The following is a 22,071-nucleotide window of genomic DNA, read 5'->3' on the forward strand; positions in this document are numbered from 1 at the left end:
TTAAGTTCAAGAAATCCACGTCAACCGTATAATTCGTCTATTCTCTTTAATCATTAAAACTTTTTCCTATGGATTTATTGTTTAATAGCTACTAGTTGTCTACAGCTTTTTACACTTATATCAATTAAATAATTGGAAGGAAAACTGTTATTTATAATAGTTCTGTAAATGGCATTTCGGATTAATACGTTCTTCGAATATTTCAGATTCAACTGCTCTTCAACCTGGCTTAAAATAATTTGAAAACAAGTACTTCAGAGATATTTTTAATATAATATTCATTTTTAAGGAAAGTACAGTTAAATAGCAAATTATGCTCAAGATTCTCTCATGTAATAATAATTCATAGTTAAATTGTTATTACTTACTAATGCCTAAATAAAGAAAAATAAAGTAATTCCTGTCAGATAAAAGGGCTAACGTCCTGGGGTGTAGTAAACCACTTTACAAGATTTATTCCAAACTACTATCAAACAAAATTGCAAGGGCTACGCCCGGATTCGAACCCCCAGAATTGCTAGCGTGGTGTGTTAGTCGGACGCCCTAACCACTCAATCACCGGGTATTATTAATGCACACAGTATGACCTAATCGTTAAGTTGTGTTTATAAGTACTGGCTATATTATAAACACTATAAGGAAAAGGTCCTACAGATTTAAAGGTTTATTTTGGACAATTTAAATTTTAGAAATTAGATGTTTATGGAAAAGCAAAAGCAATTATGGGCGTAATGTATAATTCATGTACGAGTTGTTGTTTTTTAACTTATATGGGATCTTTTCTTCAGGATGGAGAAAAGGTTGTTCATTCCTGCTTAATTCATTTCCAAGTAAACCCGACGAATGAAATAATTAGATTTAACTAAAGTTCTGGATTGATTAGTTTAGACATTTTATGTTAAGTTGAAAATTTCTTTTATAGTTAATTTAAAATATTAATAAGAAACATGTGTTAGATGTTTCTTAATTGTTTTGTATGAAGTTAATTATTTATTAAAAAACGAATGTTATCTTAGTTTAATCGATTTAAATTATAAATTAATTAAACGACCAGGCCTTTTGATAAGTTTCAAGTGTTGTTTGAATTAGTAATTTCCAAAAGTGTCCCTTCGGCGTATATTTGTTTATTTTCAATTTACGCCTAATTTAAGCGATTTCCTTTCTGTCTTTTTATTTTTTTTTCTCTCTCTCTACCCTGATGTTTTATAAACTGACGGACGTAAATGATGAGAAGCGGTGATACGAGGAAGGCAGCGGAGTCGGATTAATTCAGTGCGAGTCAACCGTCCCAACTCATTAAGCCCTTTAATTCATCTGATGAACTCTAATGAGGTCGGAAGGACGACTGCTCTTCTCAGCCCTCGGCTCCCAACCATTACAACGCTTATAACTTCACTGATCATTTATTAAAATGTAAGTTTTCAAGCGCCGATTTTCCATCAGCGAATTTTAGACGAAGGCGACGTTTTTTGTGATTTGCGTATTAATCACGTTCGCATCTGGTTTCAACTGTTAATCATCGCATTTCAAAAGGATATGACCTTTTTATGTGCAGTTTGATCATTTCCAACCCTATCTATTCGAATATGATCGGACAATGTACATCAGTTTCTGCAAGTTTTCTACATTAAACGCTTGTTCATTGCATTGTAAATTATATTTTGTGTACACCTAGTTTGGTCGTTTCTGATCATCCTTGACTGTTCTTTTCCCACTGTTTTCTCTATTAGAGTTCATTCACAAATCGCAAATTCATAACTGACTGCGGATAATTTTTATCGCCACAATGACGGATACGGAAGAAACGCCAATCTGACGAATGATCAACTCACCTAGATATCCGTTTCTCTCTCTCTTTCTCTCTCCCTTTCCCTGTCGTCCTCTCTCCCTGTCACCCTCCCTCTCTCTCTCTCCCTCACTCCCTCTCTTCTTCTCTATTTCTTCTCCTATATCTCTTCTCTCTCTCTCTCACTCTCACTCCCTCTTTCTCTCTCTCTCTCTCTCTTTCTCTCTCTCTCTCTCTCTCTCTCTCTCTCTCTCTCTCTCTCTCTCTNTCCCTCTCTCTCTCTCTCTCTCTCTCTCTCTCTCCCTCTCTCTCCCTCCCTCTCTCTCCCTCTCTTTCTTTCTCTCTCTCTATTTATCTCGTACTCTCACTCTCTCTCTCTCTAACGTTGAATCGTCTTCAGATTTCGGAATTAATACCATCTGTACTCTTTTTTTTTTACGGCTACGACCTTTGGGTCATTTTTGCTTTGAGTCTTTCAAGGGTGGGGGAGTCACATGTTCAAGAAGTACAATTTATATTTCACCAATTAAGCCTGCCTCTGACAGGAAATCGAAGACAGCGTCTAAATATGGGGATTGATCACTCAATAATTCGGATATGTTGTTTGGGAAGTGGTGTGATGTGCGGAGAGGAGCATAACGTCGACAGTTCAGTAGGATGTGTTTAATTGTGACTGGTGTTTGGCAGGTGTAGCATATTGGTGTATTTTTATGTTCGAGTAGGTAGCCGTGGGTAAGGCGGGTGTGTCCGATCCTTAGGCTGGTTAGAACTGTTTGTTGTTTCCTAGTGGTTCCAATTGAGGATTGCCAATGTTTAACTTCTTTTTTAATTTGGAAAAGTTTATTTGTAGTGTGTTGTCTATTCCACTCACGCTCCCATTCTTTCCAAATGATGTTTTTGATATGTGTGCAGAAATCCTTGTAGGGAACTTTTGTATAGGGAATTCCACACGAAGTTGATTCTTTAGCTAACTGATCTGCTTTTTCGTTCCCTTGGATGCCAACGTGACTTGGGATCCACATGAAAAAAACTTTAACATTTTGAGTGGAGAGTTCTTTTAGTTTGTAAAGGATATCTTGGATGCTCGGATTGTAAGAAAAAATATTTTTGATTGACATTAAGGTTGTGAGTTAGTCAGAACAAAGTATGAGAGTTTTATGAGAGACAGATATAACGGTGACGGCTTTAAGAATGGCGACAAGCTCGGCAGAAAAGTTGGAGCATTCTTAAGGAAGTGAGAAACTGTATGAACGGGACCCAGAGATGATGGCCGATCCCACACCTTCATCGGATTTGGATCCGTCGGTATATATAAAATCGGCAAGTGGGTAACGGGACGAAATTTGGAGAATTCTTGACGGTATAAAATTGGGGGAGTATTATCTTCGTTAAAGACGGAAAGCTGCAGGGAGAGTACAAGGGGGGATAGGCGATGCTTGTTGTTTTTGGATACTTGGTACTTTTAATCTTGATCTTTAAGTCTTGAAGGTTTATTAGAACTCTTAGTGGAAAAGAAAAACGTGCGATGTACCAGTTTGGAAAATTAGAAAAGGGGTCGATTATTGGGAAAGAGAGAACGAAGTGGATGTTGAGGATGGGAAATTACTTTGCCAAAGAACGAAAGGTCGATCAGGCGTCGCCGAAATTTTAGGGGTCGTTCGCCCACGTCAACATGTATGCTGTTTATGGGCTGGTACGGAAAGCACCTATCGCCATTCTCAGCGCCGCGTTTTGAACAGTGTTTATTATTTCTGTGGTCTTTTCACTGGCAGAGCCATAGGCAATACAGCCATATTCTATTTTGGATGGGATTAGTGTTTTGTAAAGCTTGTGTGAGCTGTTTCTATCAGCTCCCCAATTTATGGAACACAGTAAACGATATAGATTTAATGATGAAAGGCATGTTTGTTTTATTGTGTTGAGGTGAAGTTTCTAATTCAAGTGTTTATCAAAAATTAAGCCTAGGTAACGTACGGAGTCTGCAAATTGAATATTTTTGTTATTTAAGTTGAGCCATCTGCACTCTAATTGATAATATCCAACTCATGTCAGGGTTGTACTCTTGAGTTTAAGACTCTCACTCCATTAATTTACAAATTTCGCTATTTTTCTAATTGTATTCACGTCAACGAAAATTATATGTATTGGGCTATTTTTAAATCAGAATCCATAAGGAATATTTATAGTTTTATCTTATGAGTTTTAATGTGGGGACCCGAAGTTGGCCTGTTTCGGTTTTCTTCGATTTAAAACAACTTTTCATCAACTTGTTCTTTTTATTACAGAACTTTATTATGCCTCCCCCGAAAACCAATATAGTTTTTTAAATATTTTGCGCGATAAGTGCGATTTTACATAAAAATCCTTCAAATATGCAATCCTGTACAAATATGCAATTTTGTGAGATATTCATCAAACCTGCAAAAATATGCTCTATAAAGTTTAACCTACATGATTCGGATGGATAATTGATTTCCTCGGTCCCATGTGGCAAATAATAAATAAAAATAACCGCATAAAAATCCGGTCTCTACTTATAACTGATGTGCGTAGAACGAATGTTAAAAGTGAACAGTAATTTGGCTTCTTAAAAACGCTCCTATGATATAGATGAGCCTATTTCAACGATTTGAATGGGGTGCTAACTTTTCAAATTATAATTGTTACGGTATAGATTACTACGAATAATCACGAAAAGCTCGGCCTTTCTTTTATCATCGATCGTCTTATCACCTTTTTCAAGCATGCCTGTGTGTTTTCTCATGTCCTTTTTTTAATTCCTGGTGAAAGTCAATGATCTCAAGGCGTACGTGCTAAGTTTATTTTACACTTCATTACAAAGATAATTCGAAGCAGTATTGACAAATAGAACAAAATTTCTATTGTTGAGAGATTTTCTTAATGATTCGACGATAATACGGAACGGGTTAGTGCCGATGGACATTGTCCCCACCCAGTTGTGAGTTAGGTCGGTTAAATATCGTAATAATAAACGCTAATGCTTTGGTAATGATTTTAAATTGGTCTTTATACTCGGAGGAAGAGACTAATTATTGTACAATGCCAGTTCGAACTCAGCAATTATTACGACTAGAGCTTCTTCCTCATCCAATCTAGTGACCACCTTATTGAGATGTGTATTTTGACGAGTATACTTTCGCCGCTTTTCAAGACTTGAAAATCAAATAGATGTGATGTCTTGAGAGTGCCCATACAGATTGTTTGATTAATTGTTAAAGAGTGAGTGCCATGAGGTAGCTTATACTACGCTTTTCACCTGCGTCTTTCCCATGTGGCTGTCGGAAGAAGCACCGAGTTACGCTTCGTACATAATCGAATACGAATGAGCTTGGCAATAAATCCCCATCCAATAACGGGCCTTGATTATTTTAGTTGTATAAAAGGATATCGATAAATATTATTGCGCTACGGACGGCAACATCGTTTATTTTCTCGTGTTAGAACCAGCGTTATTTATTTTTTCAAAGCTTTGTAATTACCGGGCGAGGTTTACCCAACAACTGATTACGATGCAAATGCGATGTTAATTCGGAACCGAGTAACTTAATTTAATAGCCTCAGGTATCTTATTTCTCAGAATGGAAGATGACTAATGCCTTGCCAAATCCATTAAGTGGAAGGGTGGAAAGTTGAGGGCGGCACCCCTCAGAATTTCATGTCGCATTTATGTTTTTTCATTTCTCCTCGGGGCCGGTGTAATTTAAAAAGTAAATCTTTTTTTTGTAACATCGTTTGCCCACTGCTGAAACTTGACTGGTAATCTGTTTCCGTACACTTTCCTTCATTCTATGGACAACACATTCAAAAAATTTTTTTTTTATTTAAATACATTGAGTAGACCAGCTTGAGTGGGTATTACAAACAAAGCTATCTCAAACTGTACAGCTAAGAGTATCAACATTTCTTAAGCAGTTATGCGGTGCTTGTTTGCACAAATAACCAAAAGAAAATAAATTAAAAAAAAAAAAATAAAGTGAAATGATAATGTAATAACAAAAGACACTAGTTCAGCAGATTAGCAGACGCAGCTTTAAGCGGGGAACACACTTACCCGATGCAACGCTATGCGACGCTACCCGATGCTACCCGACGCCTTGTCACGTTTTGGTAGGGTGTGCACATCTATGCGATGCCACATGAAGTCACACAGCGTGAATCACAAATCAGTATCACAATCGCAACGCCTCTTTTGTTTTAATGCACGCAAAACCTTGAAATAAATTGTTGGCTAAATTTTATGAGCAAAACCGTGTAGTAAATTGTTAGTTAAATTTTATGAGCACAACCATGTAATAAATTGTTTCTTAAACTTAATTGTTTTAAATAAAGTTATTCCGGTGTTTTGATAAATTTTCTTCCTAACCATCATAATTAAATATTTTTTATAAAAACTTATGAATTTTTGATCTTGTTTAATTTGGTTTACATTAAAATAGGAATGTTGTAATTAATATAACGACAAAATTACATATACTTAGTTTGAAATAAACTACAAAAAATATGAGTGTCCTGATTTGTCGCTACTCGACGAAAATGTATAATTTTATTAGCAAAACCATGCAATAAATGGTTTGTTAAATTTTATGAGCAAAACGGTGTAATAAATCGGTTAGTTTGGTTTATATTAAAATAAATATGTTGTAGTTATTATAACGACGATAATACCTGTAGTTTGAATAAAAATATGAGTATCCAGTTCTTTTGTCTTCGACTGTACTCGATGTGACCCGACGAAAATCTGGACAGTCGGGATCGCCGAGCGTAGAGTAGGGTAGCGTTGCATAGCATCGGGCAGATGTGCACGGGGTAATACATACCATCTTATGGAAAAATCGACTTTAGATTTGCGCCGGGTAAGGGTGTTGCCCGCTTTATGCGTTTCGGGCCCGAAATCCCGTGCAGCTCGGATTTTAATCTCTCTCGCGATTTTAAATTAAACGAAAATAAATCATGTGAAGTAAAATAAAAATGAACTGTTTTAAACGAAATGAGAGATTTAGATAAATCGTTAGAGATAAAGTTGAAGAGAAGTTAGGTAGGGAAAGACTGGCAGAGCAGTACTTAAGGAAAAAGGATGGACGGGGATAGAATAAAGATATCAGGATTATCGATAAAAATAAACAAAATGCATTTAGTATTAGCACGCAGTCTCATTTAATGTTGCAAAAATAATGAATGTTTAATCTTAATTCATTTTATCTTGTCTTTTTAATGTTTGTACGTATTATTTTTTTAACTTTTTTAAAGGATTTATTTCTGCACTGTAATTTTTACATATTTACAACAGAGTGAACCGAGGAATTTTAAAGTTTAAACACATAAATAAATAAACTTGCTAAGATATAAAATTTCGAACAAAAAAGTTTTAAAACTAGGTGAAATTTTGGTAAAAATGTGTGTGTCCTACAAATCTCAAACAAACTCTCTCCCTCTTTCTCTCTCTCATTCTCTCTCTCTCTCTCTCGCTCTCACTCTCACTCTCACTCTCTCTCTCCTCCTCTGATTGTTTTCTCTCTATGTGTCTCCTTAACTTAACGCTCCGCTAAGTCGCAGGACATGTGGGAGTAAAGGGCAACAAGAGATTGGACGCCTTTGCAAGAAGTGCTATATGATGAAAATGAGGAAACAGTAGAATTCATCTATTGGACGTAAACAATCCAAGAACCCTCTCGGAAGTTTTGTAAGGAAAGAATCAACACAATGCATCAAAGTAGCAAGAAAAAATTTCGAATCCTAACAGGATTATTTACAGGCCACTGCGCACTGAATGGGTAAATGAAATACAATGGCATAACCCAACCCCTGTGCAGATTGTAGCAGCATAAGAGACATCAACACACCTGCTAACAAAACACGCTTGCAAGGAAGTGTTTTGGGATGTTCAACGTAACCATAGAAGAAATTCAACCACCGAAACAGTCGTGTTTGACTGATCATGTTTCTTGATGAACTAGGACGTACCGGTGTGCTATAGGTATAGAACAGGGTTAAAGTGGTTCTCAAAGGACGCAGTATATTATTACACACCCCGAACATCTTACATCTATTATCTACATATTTCTATATCAAATCAAATTGTTTACTACTACTGTCGACCATTTTGATCTTTTATTCACTCTATTAGGAAGCTGCTCAACTGTCGACCTCACTGTTTAAAAATTCTGTTGTAATAAATCAATCAATAAAAAATTTTTAAGTTTAGTTGTTTACAACATACAAATTATCTCTAACTTATCACTGAATAATTTATAATTTATACAAAATAATTCTGTATTGAAGTAAAGATAATGTAAAAGTAATGTTAAAATTAATGTCCCCAGCGAACAGACATTCGTAAAAACATTCATACGTATTTAATCAACATCCCTTCCTCCAGCTCTTTCTCATTTATAATTAAAGTTTGAATAATGAAGATTCCATCAACTTAAAAGTTAGTTCTTCTGTAGAAACTGCTTTAATGAAGTGATTTGTGTGGGGTGGATGGTAACATAAAAATTTGACCGAATTAAAGAATAGAAAAGTGCATGCCCGATGCTATTGTACCCAAATGATCGGTATGGGATTTTTGGCCACCAAAAATTTGATCATCCGGTATGTTTGGCTTTTAAAATTGACAAAAAGTCTATTCATCCTTGAATTGCGAAATTGAAGAATATCGTTGGAAAGGCGCATTAAACAAAATAAATATCTCATTTCCCCCTTTCATCGAGTTTTAATTGAATAACTATGACGGTCAAACTCTGTCTAATCAGCCGTAAACGGCCGTTATAAACATTTTAAAGATAACGCTCGGCGAGATACACGGAACGGGGTATTTACTACATAAAATTAATGTAGTTAAAGAACTCCACCTTATCGTTTATGATCACAGATTATTTTTATAACCCTATCGCCGCCCGAGACCCTCCTGTTTTGTTTATCGCATTAATTCTAAAAATGGAATTAAGGCCGGGTAGCTGTGTTCGCATCGTCGTCTAAAAACAAAGTGGGAAAAGGGAAAGGGAAAGGTAAAAGGCCGTGAGGGTTGAAACGGCGTTAGCTGGCGGAGAGGGTGAGGGATGAAGGCGGTTGTCTCAAGGGAGAGTTCTTTACCCTAGTACGAGGGTTGTAAAAGGGGGTTGGGGAGTTTCTTGCCCCGGCCTTCATTCATGGACTTTATTCAATGGAAAAACTTGAATGGAACGGGTTCAAACATGGATTTTTTTTCTTCAATCCGTAACATCCTTTCATTTTTATTCTTATAAATAACTCGAAAAGGAAATTTATTTCATGGAGCATCATTTTCACGTATTAATTATGAATGTTGAATTTAAGCCATGCTGAATTATTATATAGGTAGAAATGTTCGAAATAAAATATTAAAGAAATACTGAGTGAAATACAAAACATAATAATAAACATAATAATTCACCTTTGATCGTGCGAGCTTGGTTTAAAAACATTCACTTTGAAAGACCTAAAATTTGATACAAATTATTTTCTTCCGTTATTATATTTATTTATAGACATTTGTCCGTACCTTAATTTAAAAATCATTTTATGGATGGTAGCTCGATTAACCATCAAATAAGGGTAATTTGCAAGTGAATTTTGCATTTTGGCCTGTTCCACAGGTCCCTCATCACGGATTTTGGTACTTCTAAATAACTAACTCTAGGTGAGGGGGGCGTCGGTTTAGGCGTTGACACGGCGCTCATCACTGTAAGGTAAAGGACACGTGTTCGAATCCTGCATTCGAACCCGACAAACTTACACTCTCTCTCTCTCTCTCTCTCTCTCTCTCTCTCTCTTCTTTATTTTATTACTAGACTCTTTGTGCCTCGGTCTCAATTGTGGGTAAAATAATTCAAATACACAGAAACAAGATGGACATATGATAATTTGGTTAGCACTAACAGTATCACAGAATACTCTCTATTCCTCAGTATTTGAGGAAATGCCTCTCCATTCACGCAACACACTTCTGTGCCTTAAAGCCATTAATATATCTTAATATTTTAGTATTTAAGGAAAATAATTTGATCCTGATATACGGTACATAAAATATATTTATTACTACTAGAGGTATTATTTACATTTGTTTTTAATGGTCTAACGACTTCCAAATTGTGCCACGATTGCTCATATGCGTTTACTACTTGCATAGTGCAATTTAATGATTTTGATTGTCTTTTGCTTATAATAAAAATGAAGGAAATTAATAAATTGAATCCGATGAGTGGTTAATTTTAATGTATGACTAACTAAGGTACTACTTTTTCATTGTGTATAATTTATTATATACCTTATATAATATGTTTTAACCTGTATGTTATAACTGTGGTTACTTAAAACCTTAAACTTAAAACTTAAAAAATGATGAGGACATAAAACGTTATAGTTTTAAGAATCAAATGGCTATTGAAGGACGATTAATTATAATGAAACCTGGCTCATTTCCTTGAAATTATTTCTGTCAGAATAAAGGTGCCAAATCTTTTTTACTAGGTCCATAACATTCACGAATTATATGTCGACGTCCTATATTTCGTGACTAAGAAAAATATTTTTAGTACGTTTATTTGCTTGATGAACAATAAAGTAATGCGGTCCATTTTGAATATTTTTCATCAGACCTTTTTGTGTTACATACACCCCTGGAAACTGCCAAACTAATGTTTTATTCAATAAAATTTGACAGATGTTGCGGACAATCTTTTCGTTTAAAAGAAAACCTTTATTTATAAAAATATTGTTAGTTCCATATTTATTCAGAAATCGTGAGATGCGGTCTGGTGTGATGTACGTTTCAGAAAAACATTTTCTTTATCGTGCCAACGTTTCGATCTTTATTGAGATCATCTTCAGGGCCTGGGATTTACAAACATTGTTTACATATAACAATTACATTTTGGATGTGGAAAAGTGAATTTATACAATGCAAAATATATTTTTTTTTATATATTCAATGATTGAATATATTAAAGAAATATATATTTTGCATTGTATAAATTCACTTTTCCACATCCAAAATGTAATTGTAATATATAAACAATGTTTGTAAATCCCAGGCCCTGAAGATGATCTCAATAAAGATCAAAACGTTGGCACGACAAGGAAAATGTTTTTCTGAAACCTACATCACACCAGACCGCATCTCACGATTTCTAAATAAATGTCGATTAACGGTCACTAATCACCACACATTCCTACACGTTAGTTCCGTATTTGGTTTTTGGCTTGGACACCTATTTTTACAACTGTATTGTAATTCTTTTTCTGATTTCTTGATGCATTTGAATGCTAACAACGATGATAATAATGTACAATTCTACTCGAACTGCTTAATCACCATCGAGTATCGCTTAAAATTCTATAAACTTATCGAATTTAATTTCGAATTACCGTTTCTTCTCTCTCACTCTCACTCTCCCTCTCTCGCTCTTTCTCTCTCTCTCTCTCTCTCTCTCTCTCTCTCACTCACTCACTCCCTCCCTCGCTCTCTCTCTCTCTCTCTCTCTCTCTCTCTCTCTCTCTCTCACACACACACACTTTCTCCCTCTCTACTGTACTCTACTTCCTTCATGATTCTCAGGAATTAATTCACGATAATTGGGGCTGGCGTGACGAGCCGGTGCCGATGGATCTCAGAGATATCTCATTATCTCTTTCTCGGTATTTGAAATATGATTGAAATGATTTTTACACGAGTTTATTATTCGGCAAGATTGGATCGAAAGAAGAGGAACTAAATGAAGCATTAACTCCTAATAAACATTCCAGTAAATGGAAGAATTGGACAAATCATTAAGGGAAAAAGTAATAAAAGTATATTCCTTTCAAAAAATTTACAGAAAACCTCAGTATGATCATTTTTTTTTAACATTCCTGATTGATTTGCAGGGCATAGTCGATGTCGCAATTTATGTCATAGTCATGCATATGAAACAAATGGTTACAGTTTATTGGAAAACATCTTTCAACGGATCAATAAGGAATTCGTAAGAATTGCGGGGAAAACTATCAAACCGAACTTAAGTTCTCTAAATTTTCGATTTTTTCAGTGGCCCGCAGTTGCAGTAAGCGTTTTTAAATATTTTTCAGTGTCCTCGTGGATTATGGCGTTCCAAACAACGATACTTTGGGGATCCAGATATCATGGATAAATAATTTTGTGGGGCGCTTGATTTAGACGTTGACACGTTACTCAACAGTATAAAGTCCCGGGTTCGAATTAACCGGCCCTGACATACTTACAACTTTTCTTTTCAAAAAACGCCGGTATCCCGGGGTTGTATGACATCTGCTGTTAACTTGGTGAATTGTTGTTTTGTGTTCTCAGTCAGTAGTTTTGATCCTTTATTATAATAGAAATACTTTGAAATGCAATAAAAATTACCCTTTGAGTCATTTTCCTCCCTGTCATTATATGGTCTCATTTATCTTTTAAAGGTTTCCGGCCACTTTTAATATATTATCGATTAGGGAGTGACCTATTCGTGTTAACTCAGTGTCATTACTGAATAAATCAAGAATCGGCTTAGAAGCTTGCTAAGTGGTTATTTTAAAGATAATTAACTAGGCACGTAACTTGTAACTATTCTTATCGATTTGTCATCGGGCCAGAATGGATAACATTTGAATATGTATATCTTACGAAATAATCTAATGTCTCAATATACACAATTTTTACGAAATGAATAATTTGTGTCACAGGCGGGGTTCGAACCCACGACTTTCGGCTAAATACGCCGCTTCTCTGCCACTTGAGCTACAGTGACTTGATCGCCCATGAAACAAACATATTATATCGACTCCCCGTTTTATTCCAATTGTAAGCAAATCGGGGCTTTGTATAGAAGTCGCGGCTTCGAATTCCGCCTGTGACACATATTTTTCATTTCGAAAAAATTGTGTATAATTAATGGAGTATTTATATAATTAAGAATAAGCTGATAAAACAATTAAAAGTTAAGTTATTAATCTAATGTTTGTTTTATTTTATTTTTCTTTAGCTCAGTTTATGTCGATGGAGTTTTATAGTGTTCCCTTGACATTTCAATTCGCCTTCTCGCTGGTCAACAAGATTAAAAAAAAATTAAATGTTTAATGCATTACACAAGACATTATATAATACAAATTAGTGAATGAAAATAGTTGCCATTATTTTTTTTAAGTTTAATTGAAAAAGTAAGCATCTTAGATAAATAAGGTTGAAGATACATATTTTATTTTAGTTTAATTTTATTCCTTAAAGCTGAAACGTATGGGCGACCAGGCCAGTCAAAAACATAAATTATTTATAAATATAAATAAATATAAAAGACAAAATTATATCATAAGCTAGTAGCAGAATACCGATTTACATTTCCTGATGAGCGCGCTGAGGCAGTCGTGGCGTTAGTCAATGAAGTATTGTCATTCAAAAGGCGAGCAATTGTAGACCCAGTACTATCAAGCCAATAAGAGGTCCGGTGAAAGTATATGTGGAAAAGTGGCCCATTCTTCAGGGTGTACTGAGGTTCGCTTGTCACGGGTTGCGGAAAATGTAGGAAAATATGTGGCCACAACAAAGGGTAAGTTAGTAGGAGAAGCTATGATAAGGTGTGCCTGGCTAGACCCTTCAGGTCTATCGGGGACTACGAACTGGATTGGAAGACGGCGGTAAATATTTGCGTGATTTTCAAATTGTTGTTTTCCTCGATTTAGTTTATCCTTATATGTTTGGTGATTAGTGACCGTGATTATTCGGAGATCGTGAGATGCGGTCTGGTGTGACGTAGGTTTAAGAAAAATATTTTCTTTAACGTGCCAACGTTTCGATCTTTATTGAGATCATCTTCAGGGCTCAGTGTTTTTTTCGTGTAGATGTGGAATTTTTGAGTGTCGTGTATAGGGGCAATATCAACAAACACTTTGAACCCTGAAGATGATCTTAATAAAGATCGAAACGTTGGAACGATAAAAAAAAAATGTTTTATTAAAACCTTCGTCACACCAGACCGCATCCCACGATCTCCGAATAATCATTGACTAACATCATCATGTGTTGTTATCATTTTGATTATTTATTAAACAAGGAATTTCTTTAATTATTAATCTCAATTTATTTTATAGTTCTATTAGTTTTATAATTTTAATCACATAGAAAATCATTTTGTTTAAATTTGGTGTCGGGCATTTTATAATTACGGTTTAATTCATTTTTCATTAGTGCTGTAATAATTTTAAATCAAAAGTTTTATAGCAATAATAAAAGGTTCTCATCACAGTAAGGTAAAGGTCCCGGGTTCGAATCCAGCGCCCCTGCATTCGAAACCGACATACTTACAATGTCATTTTTTTCAAAAACACCGGCATGCTGAGGGATTATATGACCTCTGCTGTTGCGAACCCTGCTTAACAACAGGTTTTATAATAAAAATGTGTGGTGTTTAGTGACCGTTAGCCAATGATTATTCGGAGTTGATGAGATGCGGTCTGGTGTGACGTAGGTTTAAGAAAAATATTTTCTTTATCGTGCCAACGTTTCGATCTTTATTGGGATCATCTTCAGGGCTCAAAGTGTTTGTTTTTCGTGTAAACACTTGGTAGTATAAAAAAAATGTTTTTCTAAAACCTACGTCAAACAAGACCGCATCTCTCGATCTCCGAATTATAATAATAATAAAAGATTTGTGTTTAATAGTAACTGTCTGTACATTTTGAATCTAATACGTTCAGGATTTCTTGTAGTGCCTTCTGCCTCTAAGCGAGGGTGGTCACACGTTAACTGTAACATGAAGAGGATATTCGGTCGATCGAATTGTTGAGCGCCTTCAAATCGAAGGATAGCAAGCTAATTTTCCTTGAAAGCTTGAGTGAGTCCAGCTTTAAGTTTGTGCTAAGGGAAAAATTCATGACCAGTACTCCTGGATGAAATTAATTTAGAGGTCGATTCTGAATCCTTCCCAGACGTCTGACGTCTCCTTTGTTAGAGGGCGCCCATACCCCATATTCCAAATGCGATTGAACTAAGCATTGAAATAAGATCTAAAATCGAATGTAACAGTTTGCTTTTTTTATAATCATATCGATATGAGAATTAAATTTGCAGTCCGAGTTAAATGTGACTCTTAAGTCATCCATATCATTAACACACTCAATGTTGGTATTGTTGATGACGTTGATGGCAAAAGGATTGTAATGTAACTTGGAAAAATGACCGATTTGCATGTACGTAGGTTATGGAAAAGATCATTAGCGGAAAACCAATCTGCAAAGGAATTTTTGCCCTCTTGAACTGAAATAAGAAGTCAAACAGCTGAGAAGAGGGTTTCCCACCCCAAAGCTTCGAATTTTCTCAGTAAAATTCCATGATTGACTTGGTGAAAGGATACTTAGGAGGATATATAGATATGTCGGCGTAAAAAGAGTCAACTTGAAATTCATTCTCTAAAGTATCCAAAATGATGTCCTTATATTGAATATCATACGGAAGAAATTATTAAAATAATGAAGTAAACACAGAGTTCTTAGGGGTAGAAATCGATTTAGAAGGGGGCCCCGAGGGACTTTATTAAGGCGCCGATGCCTGAAAAACCTCGTTGACTCTAGTTGTTCCTCCAGTATAAATGGCAGATTAATCATTGGCATCTTTACCAGACCATTGTACTCTCCGGTGACACTAACGTGTTATGGGCATTGTCTCTGATCCCTTTTGTCTTGCGACAATTGGAAGGAATGAGTAAACAGGAACTCTCGTTTTAGCAGATTGTAAGCCGCTATGGTAAATTTTAAGCATGTTTTCTTTGCAAATAAGAAAATAACTGTCCCAAAGTACATCCGCAATTCTATATATCAAAATATGAAACTGTGTGAATTATACCTTTAAATAATAAAACAAAGATATGTCATTTGACAGTTATATCCTCTAGAAGTTTTCAATCAATCATATTGATTTTTTAAAAAGGTATTCTCATTATGCATGATATAAATTTGGTCGTTCTACGTAAATTGTTTGACATTTGGTATAATAATCAGAATTGTACAAAATGGTTGGTAAATAGTTACAATAACATCCAATAAATAGTTGAAGGTAAAGGTCTTCTATAGAACAGGATTTATTTTACTTTAAATTACATTAATTACAAAACACGTTGGAAAAAAATTTGCCCAGCTTTCAAGCACCGTGCAATTAATATGTCGAGTATTTACAGGGATGTAGTAAAATGGAAAGAGGCGATTGGAAAAGGGGCCAGTTGTCGGAAATGATTTGATTACCGGCCCGTCCTTTTGGTTGTTGTCGTGACGGGGAAAAACAAATTTGATCACCGATAACCAAAAGGGAGAAAAAATAATTGAAGACATATTAAGAGGAGCATGAAAGGCCTTCACCCCTCCGGGCCCTCTTCCGAAGCAATTTAATAACTTATTAATTACGATGGAAAGTTTATTAGCTCGTGATTTCCATAATAATTATACAAACTTTGTTAGGACGACGGAGCGGCCGGGTATCAGAAAGTTAATTGGAATTTTTTCAAAGCGTAATAGCCGGTCAATGTGTAGCCGATGCAAGGGCAAGGTCTTTCGACTCCATGAAATATGCAATCTGGAATAACAGTCCTTTCTTCACTCTTGTCAGGATCGTTAGAAACATGATGGTCGTCAAAAATTTTTATTAATTCAATTAGCCAGGAAATTGTAAAAAGTTAATTATGCTATACATGAACATTGAATGAACTCCCACAAGAACACTTGCTGCTTACATAAATAACATATAAAAATTAGATAATTCTTAAGATTCTTAAGAACTATAACAATAGATTAGGAACCTTCTAGAATTGGAACATAATTTTACAATTTAAAAATGAAATAAAATACTAATCATATGATTAGTAACGTTCTATAAGTTAATGTAAAAGTATATAATGTGAAATAAACAAATAATAATAAATTAACATATTAAATTATTAAAATATTAAATTTTTTATATCAAATATTAATGCCTATTTGTAATACAGTAACGAGAGTGAGAGAGAGAGAGAGAGAGAGAGAGAGAGAGTGAGAGAGAGAGACTGAGAGAGAAATAATTACCCAGTAAACTCAACTGAAAATCACAATGGAAAATTTAGAAATTATGGAAAAAGTTAGGGAGTTCGTGTGGCCTATAGACAATTTTATGAGTTGTCACGTTCAAGCATACGATTTAATATCGCACCGTCAAAGGAATGTGAAGTGTTTATTTCCCACGACGATTTTATGTAGCACCTGTGTTCCTATATCCTGGCGGCATTCTTTGATAATGCCGCTGTTCAAACTGGCATTTCCAGTATTGCTTCATTTTTGGGAAGTAGTTCGACTAAACAGCCCCTCTCAAATCTTATACAAAAAAAAAGTTCGTTGTAAATAATTAGGTTTACATTTACGCTCAGAAATGTATATAATAACCGTAATAGATTAAACTTGTCTGCTTTATATTTAACAGTCTACCTTTGAATAATTTAATTATGTCCACTTCATCTGCCACTTTCAGTATGGCTCGATATCAATATTACAGGGAAAAAAAATGATAATAAAAAAAAGCGCAAATTTGTAGTTGTGTTAATGTTGGCTAAAATTGAGAAGCTATTCATTCCAATGGACTTGTTTACAGCTAAACATAATTAATTAATGTGTGGTGTTTAGTGACCGTTAGGTAATGATTATTTGGAGATCGTGAGATGCGACTGGTGTGACGTAGGTTTTAGAAAAACATTTTCTTTATCATGCCAACGTTTCGATCTATATTGAGATGATCATGAGGGCCTGGGATTTACAAACATTGTTTAAGTTTTACAAATACATGTGGGATGTTTAAAGAAATGAATTTATACAATGCTAGAAATTTTATATTCAATCAAAGTATTTGTACTCACTCAAAGTGTTTGTTTTTTGTGTTGATGTGTCATTCTTGTCTGTTGTGTACCATTGAGATATTGATGTTTTATGTCTATATACATTGGAGTTTGGAGGGGTGGGGAAGGAAGTCGGGATAGAAAGACATTTTTATAAGAGGAGTCGGCTTCTTTGAGGTGAAAGTAGCCGACAATGGGAAAAAGTGGGAATCTTTTTTTTCCTTTTTTATAAAGATAGTTCCTACTCACAGTAAATTGTTTTGCAACGATCCGGATTTCGAGCCCTTTAGCTCATTATCAGGTTGTAGAACTCCTTCAACCTTATCAGGTTGTAGAACTCCTTCAACCTGATGATGAGCTAAAGGGCTCGAAATCCGGATCGATGCAAAACAACTTACTGTGAGTAGGAACTAACTTTTTAAAAAAGGATTGAACAACACACTCACTCCATTATTCATCATTTATACTAAAGTGGGAATGGTCCTTTATGGATTATATAGACGGGGATAATTAGGGAAAAAGGAAAACCTTACTGATGAAGAAATAGGCTAGGTAGAAATGTTCGATGTGTGGCATGTAATGATTGTTTTATATGTTATATGTTCTGTGTGATGTGATGATGATATATGATTAATGATATTATGCTAATAATCTAATATGCTCTAATCAGGCCGAACCATTACTCATTGTTTCCCATTGTCGGCTCCTTTCACCTCAAAGACGCCGACTACTCACACAAAAATGTCTTCTATCCCCACTCTTCCAAAATCCACACATATACGCAGGAAACAAACACTTTTTGTTTGTAAAATACTTTGATTGAATCTAAAATTTCTAGCATTGTATAAATTCCTTTTTTCTCATCTCCTATATGTATTTGTACAATGTAAACCATGTTTATAAATCCCAGGCCCTGAAGCTGAAGATGATCTCAGTAATCGAAACGTTGGCACGATAAGGAAATTGTTTTTCAAAAACCTACGTCACACTAAACCGCATCTCACGATCTCCAAATAATAATTAAAGCATTATTTCTTTGACTTTATTAGTCTCAGGGTCGAGTGGGGAAAAACCCAAGTCTTTTGTTATAAACCGTTTTTTCTAATACTATTATTTTTTTATATGAAGAATTTACACTAATTAGTTAAGACTGGTTGGTTGAATTAATAAGATCTAAAGAAAAATATCTGTCTAAACCAGTTTTATATTGAACAAGTTGGTCTGCAAATTAAAAAATTATGGTCAACATTGATCATTTCTTTTATGTTCATAAACACATCGAACTTGATGAATATAATATATTCTGTTAACTGAGTTTTTAAATTCAATGTTAGCTTTTTGCCAGTTTATCGTATATAAAAAAACCCTAATATTCCTCTAGCCTACCTGTACAAAATTTGAAGTTTTGAGGACAAGAGAGGATCTTAAATAATTACGCGATATTCAACAGCGCTGTAGGATTTTGCGAAGAACTTCTGCCCGAAGAAGTTAGGAAATTGCGGCCACGCACGTCAGCTTGTATTATTCCGCGGCCTGCACACCAACCTTTTCCAGATTAGAATCGTTTTATACATTGTAACAGCTTTTCCAATTAATGTTTATAAATGAATAATATATATCAGCGTGAAACATTTAAGGTTTCCTAGAAGAACCTGGAATAACTTCTAGCTTATTTTACTCAATTATATTATTTTAAAACAGTTGAAGTACGTTCATATTTATCTGTTTTATTTATCTCTCTATCCATCCAACTCACTCTTAGTCTCTTTCTCTCTCTCCCTCTCTCCCTATCTCCCTATCTCCCTCCCTCCCTATCACCCTCTCTTCCTCTCACTCTCTCTCTCTCTCTCTCTCTCTCTCTCTCTCTCTCTCTCTNCTCTCTCGCTCTCCCTCCCTCACCCTCTCACTCTCTCCCTATCCCTCTCCCTCACCCTCACCCACTCCCTCTCCCTCACCGTCACCCGCACCCTCTCACTTCCCCCCTCTTCCTCTCTCCATCCCTCCCTTCTTGTACCATGTGGTTTCATTTTATCTATACAGGGAATTGAAAGATTTTAGTTAATTTACTGGTATGTTCCTTATTTCCTTAACTAATTATTTTAAAGTTTTATCCTTCCTTTAAAATGAGATATCCATATGGATCCCGACGTTCGTCCTTGCAATGTTATTAATTAGCTCGGGCCGAGTTTTGTTCCAGAGATGAATAACAATGCAAGGAAAACAGCAGATTGTAAAATTGCGTTATTAATCACCTCCCACCCTCGCTGGTACAAAAAAGTTAACAATTACGAGAACTAATTTCTTGGCGTAACGTCGGATTTGCTGCTTGCAGCTATTAATGAGGCCTCTTTTGAAACTAATACGAACGTGTTGCACAATTACGGGCCGGATCGCTCAAGGACGAAATTATGAGGAGTAAATAATAAAAAAAGAGGTTTTTAATTAGATCGATATCCTGTTTCAACGAAAATAGATAAAGCTCGGTAGGTTCTGTACATCACATTCTATCTTCTCCCACATTACCCTATTATTACAATTATTGGTAAATTTTTTTTGCCAGTTCAAAATCGAGGAAAAGGAAATTAAATCCATCCAGAAGGTGGCCAAGTATTAAAATTATAATGTTTCAAAATTATTGTTCTTTAACGAGAAAATTAAGTTTATTTGAATGGAAAGCCGAAATCTGTCTCTCTCTTTCTTTTTATCTTTCTCGTTCACTCTCTAACTCTCATTCATTTTCTCTCTCTCTCTCTCTCTCTCTCTCTCTCTCTCTCTCTCTCTCACTCACTCACTCACTCACTCACACACTCACTCAAACTCTTTAGTAGATAAGAAAGGCCTGGCACAGCCTCCAAGACATCCATCCACCCCGCCTTTATTGGGTCTTGCAGCAAACTAACCTCCACCACTTAACACCTGACACCACCTCTACCGCACACCACACACAGCCCCTCTACCACCTCACACCTAACAAGGAGTTCTTTTCATCGGTCTCATGCTGGGCACTCTCAACAGGACAGACAAGAATGACACATCTACATGAAAAACAAACTTTGAGCCCTGAAGATGATCCCAATAAAAGCCGAAACGTTGGCACGATAAAGAAAATGTTTTTCTAAAACCTACGTCACATGAGACCGCATCTCACGATCTCCGAATAATCATATACCAATAAATTCAGAATTTTCTTAAAGTAAAAACATAGTCTACCATTACTGCTTGGAAAAAGCACAACATCCGGTTCGATCGTATTGTTTACGATATGCTTGTCTTGATAGATTCCTGATTGTGTTTTCTTTGTTCCAGACTGTAATGGAGTGATGGCCGAAGGAGAATCTGAGGCCGGTGAGGGGATGTTAGCCGCAGCAGCGTTACACCAGGGTGCCGTCGTGAAGCGGGAGGACGAGCGGTTAACCGACATCAACCAGGTGATTTTTAATTCGATCTCACCCCAACCCGCGTCGATTTATCAACCCTGTTTGGACCTTAATTTATTTAATGTTGAGTGGCAAACAATTTCCAGGGGCGGCCGTTAAAGGAAAGTTGTACTCCCAGGGGGGCTGTTTTCACCCCCCAGGCAGATAAACAGGTGCCAACAACACTAATAGCTTTATAGACTAGATAAATAACCACTGAAGGCTTGTAAAACTTAATTTTTGTAAACATTTCTCTTCGAACCATAAACCATACAACCACGTTTCTTAATTAGCCCATTAACTATATGAACTCTGTATTTAAAATGGACCCTTTACTTCCTGACTTTTTCCCCCCTACATCGTTAATTTTTTTAACATCAACCTTATGATTAACTTATTTATGAAAATAAGTAATGCCTTTAGGTGATTATCATTATTAACAGACTTTACGTAAAACCAACGAAAATCGCTAAAGTTAAAAACGACCTAACTTCGTTCAATCTCATGACAATAATTGCAATAAAACAACAAATCCAAAATCCTTTACCAACGATATTGTTAATCTTTCAATTAATTAAGGTTTTTAGTTGAGATGAAATAGTCAGGGGCAGAGCGGGATTCGAACTCACGATCTTCGGCTAGATACGCCGCTGCTCTACCAATTGAGCTATCGCGACCTCGATCCACTCCAACACTGACTTCCCATCTGAACCCCACCTTTTGAATTTTCCCTCCTTTTTTGCCATTTTTCAAATGTCGTGTAATCTATTTGATTTTTGAAAAATGGCAAAAACGAAAGAAAATTCAAAAGGTGGGGTTGAGATGGGAAGTTAGTGTCCGAGTGGATCGAGGTCACGATAGATCAAGTGGTAGAGCAGCGGCGTATCTAGCCGAAGATCGTGAGTTCGAATCCCGCTCGTGCCATTGACTTTTTTATCTCAACTAAAAACCTCAAATAATTGTAATATATTAATTGGTCAAGCGGACCACGAAA

At 35.7% G+C, this 22,071-nt stretch overlaps 1 protein-coding gene across 5 annotated transcripts in view; it reads left to right on the forward strand.

Annotated features, from left to right (window-relative positions):
* The window catches only part of LOC106669601 (POU domain, class 6, transcription factor 2-like), a 220,692-nt gene that overhangs the window by 20,578 nt on the left and 178,043 nt on the right, over nucleotides 1-22,071 (forward strand). For all 5 annotated transcript variants that reach the window (XM_014399192.2, XM_014399206.2, XM_014399184.2 and 2 more), the window contains exon 2: nucleotides 20,968-21,089. In XM_014399192.2, coding sequence (XP_014254678.1) covers nucleotides 20,982-21,089 — 108 coding nt within the window. In that variant the 5' untranslated portion in view covers nucleotides 20,968-20,981. The remainder of the gene's footprint in view (nucleotides 1-20,967; nucleotides 21,090-22,071) is intronic.

The sequence above is a fragment of the Cimex lectularius genome, unplaced genomic scaffold (genome assembly GCF_000648675.2).
Source record: "Cimex lectularius strain Harlan isolate CLEC.00 unplaced genomic scaffold, Clec_2.1 scaffold271, whole genome shotgun sequence".
Classification (NCBI taxonomy): domain Eukaryota; kingdom Metazoa; phylum Arthropoda; class Insecta; order Hemiptera; family Cimicidae; genus Cimex; species Cimex lectularius.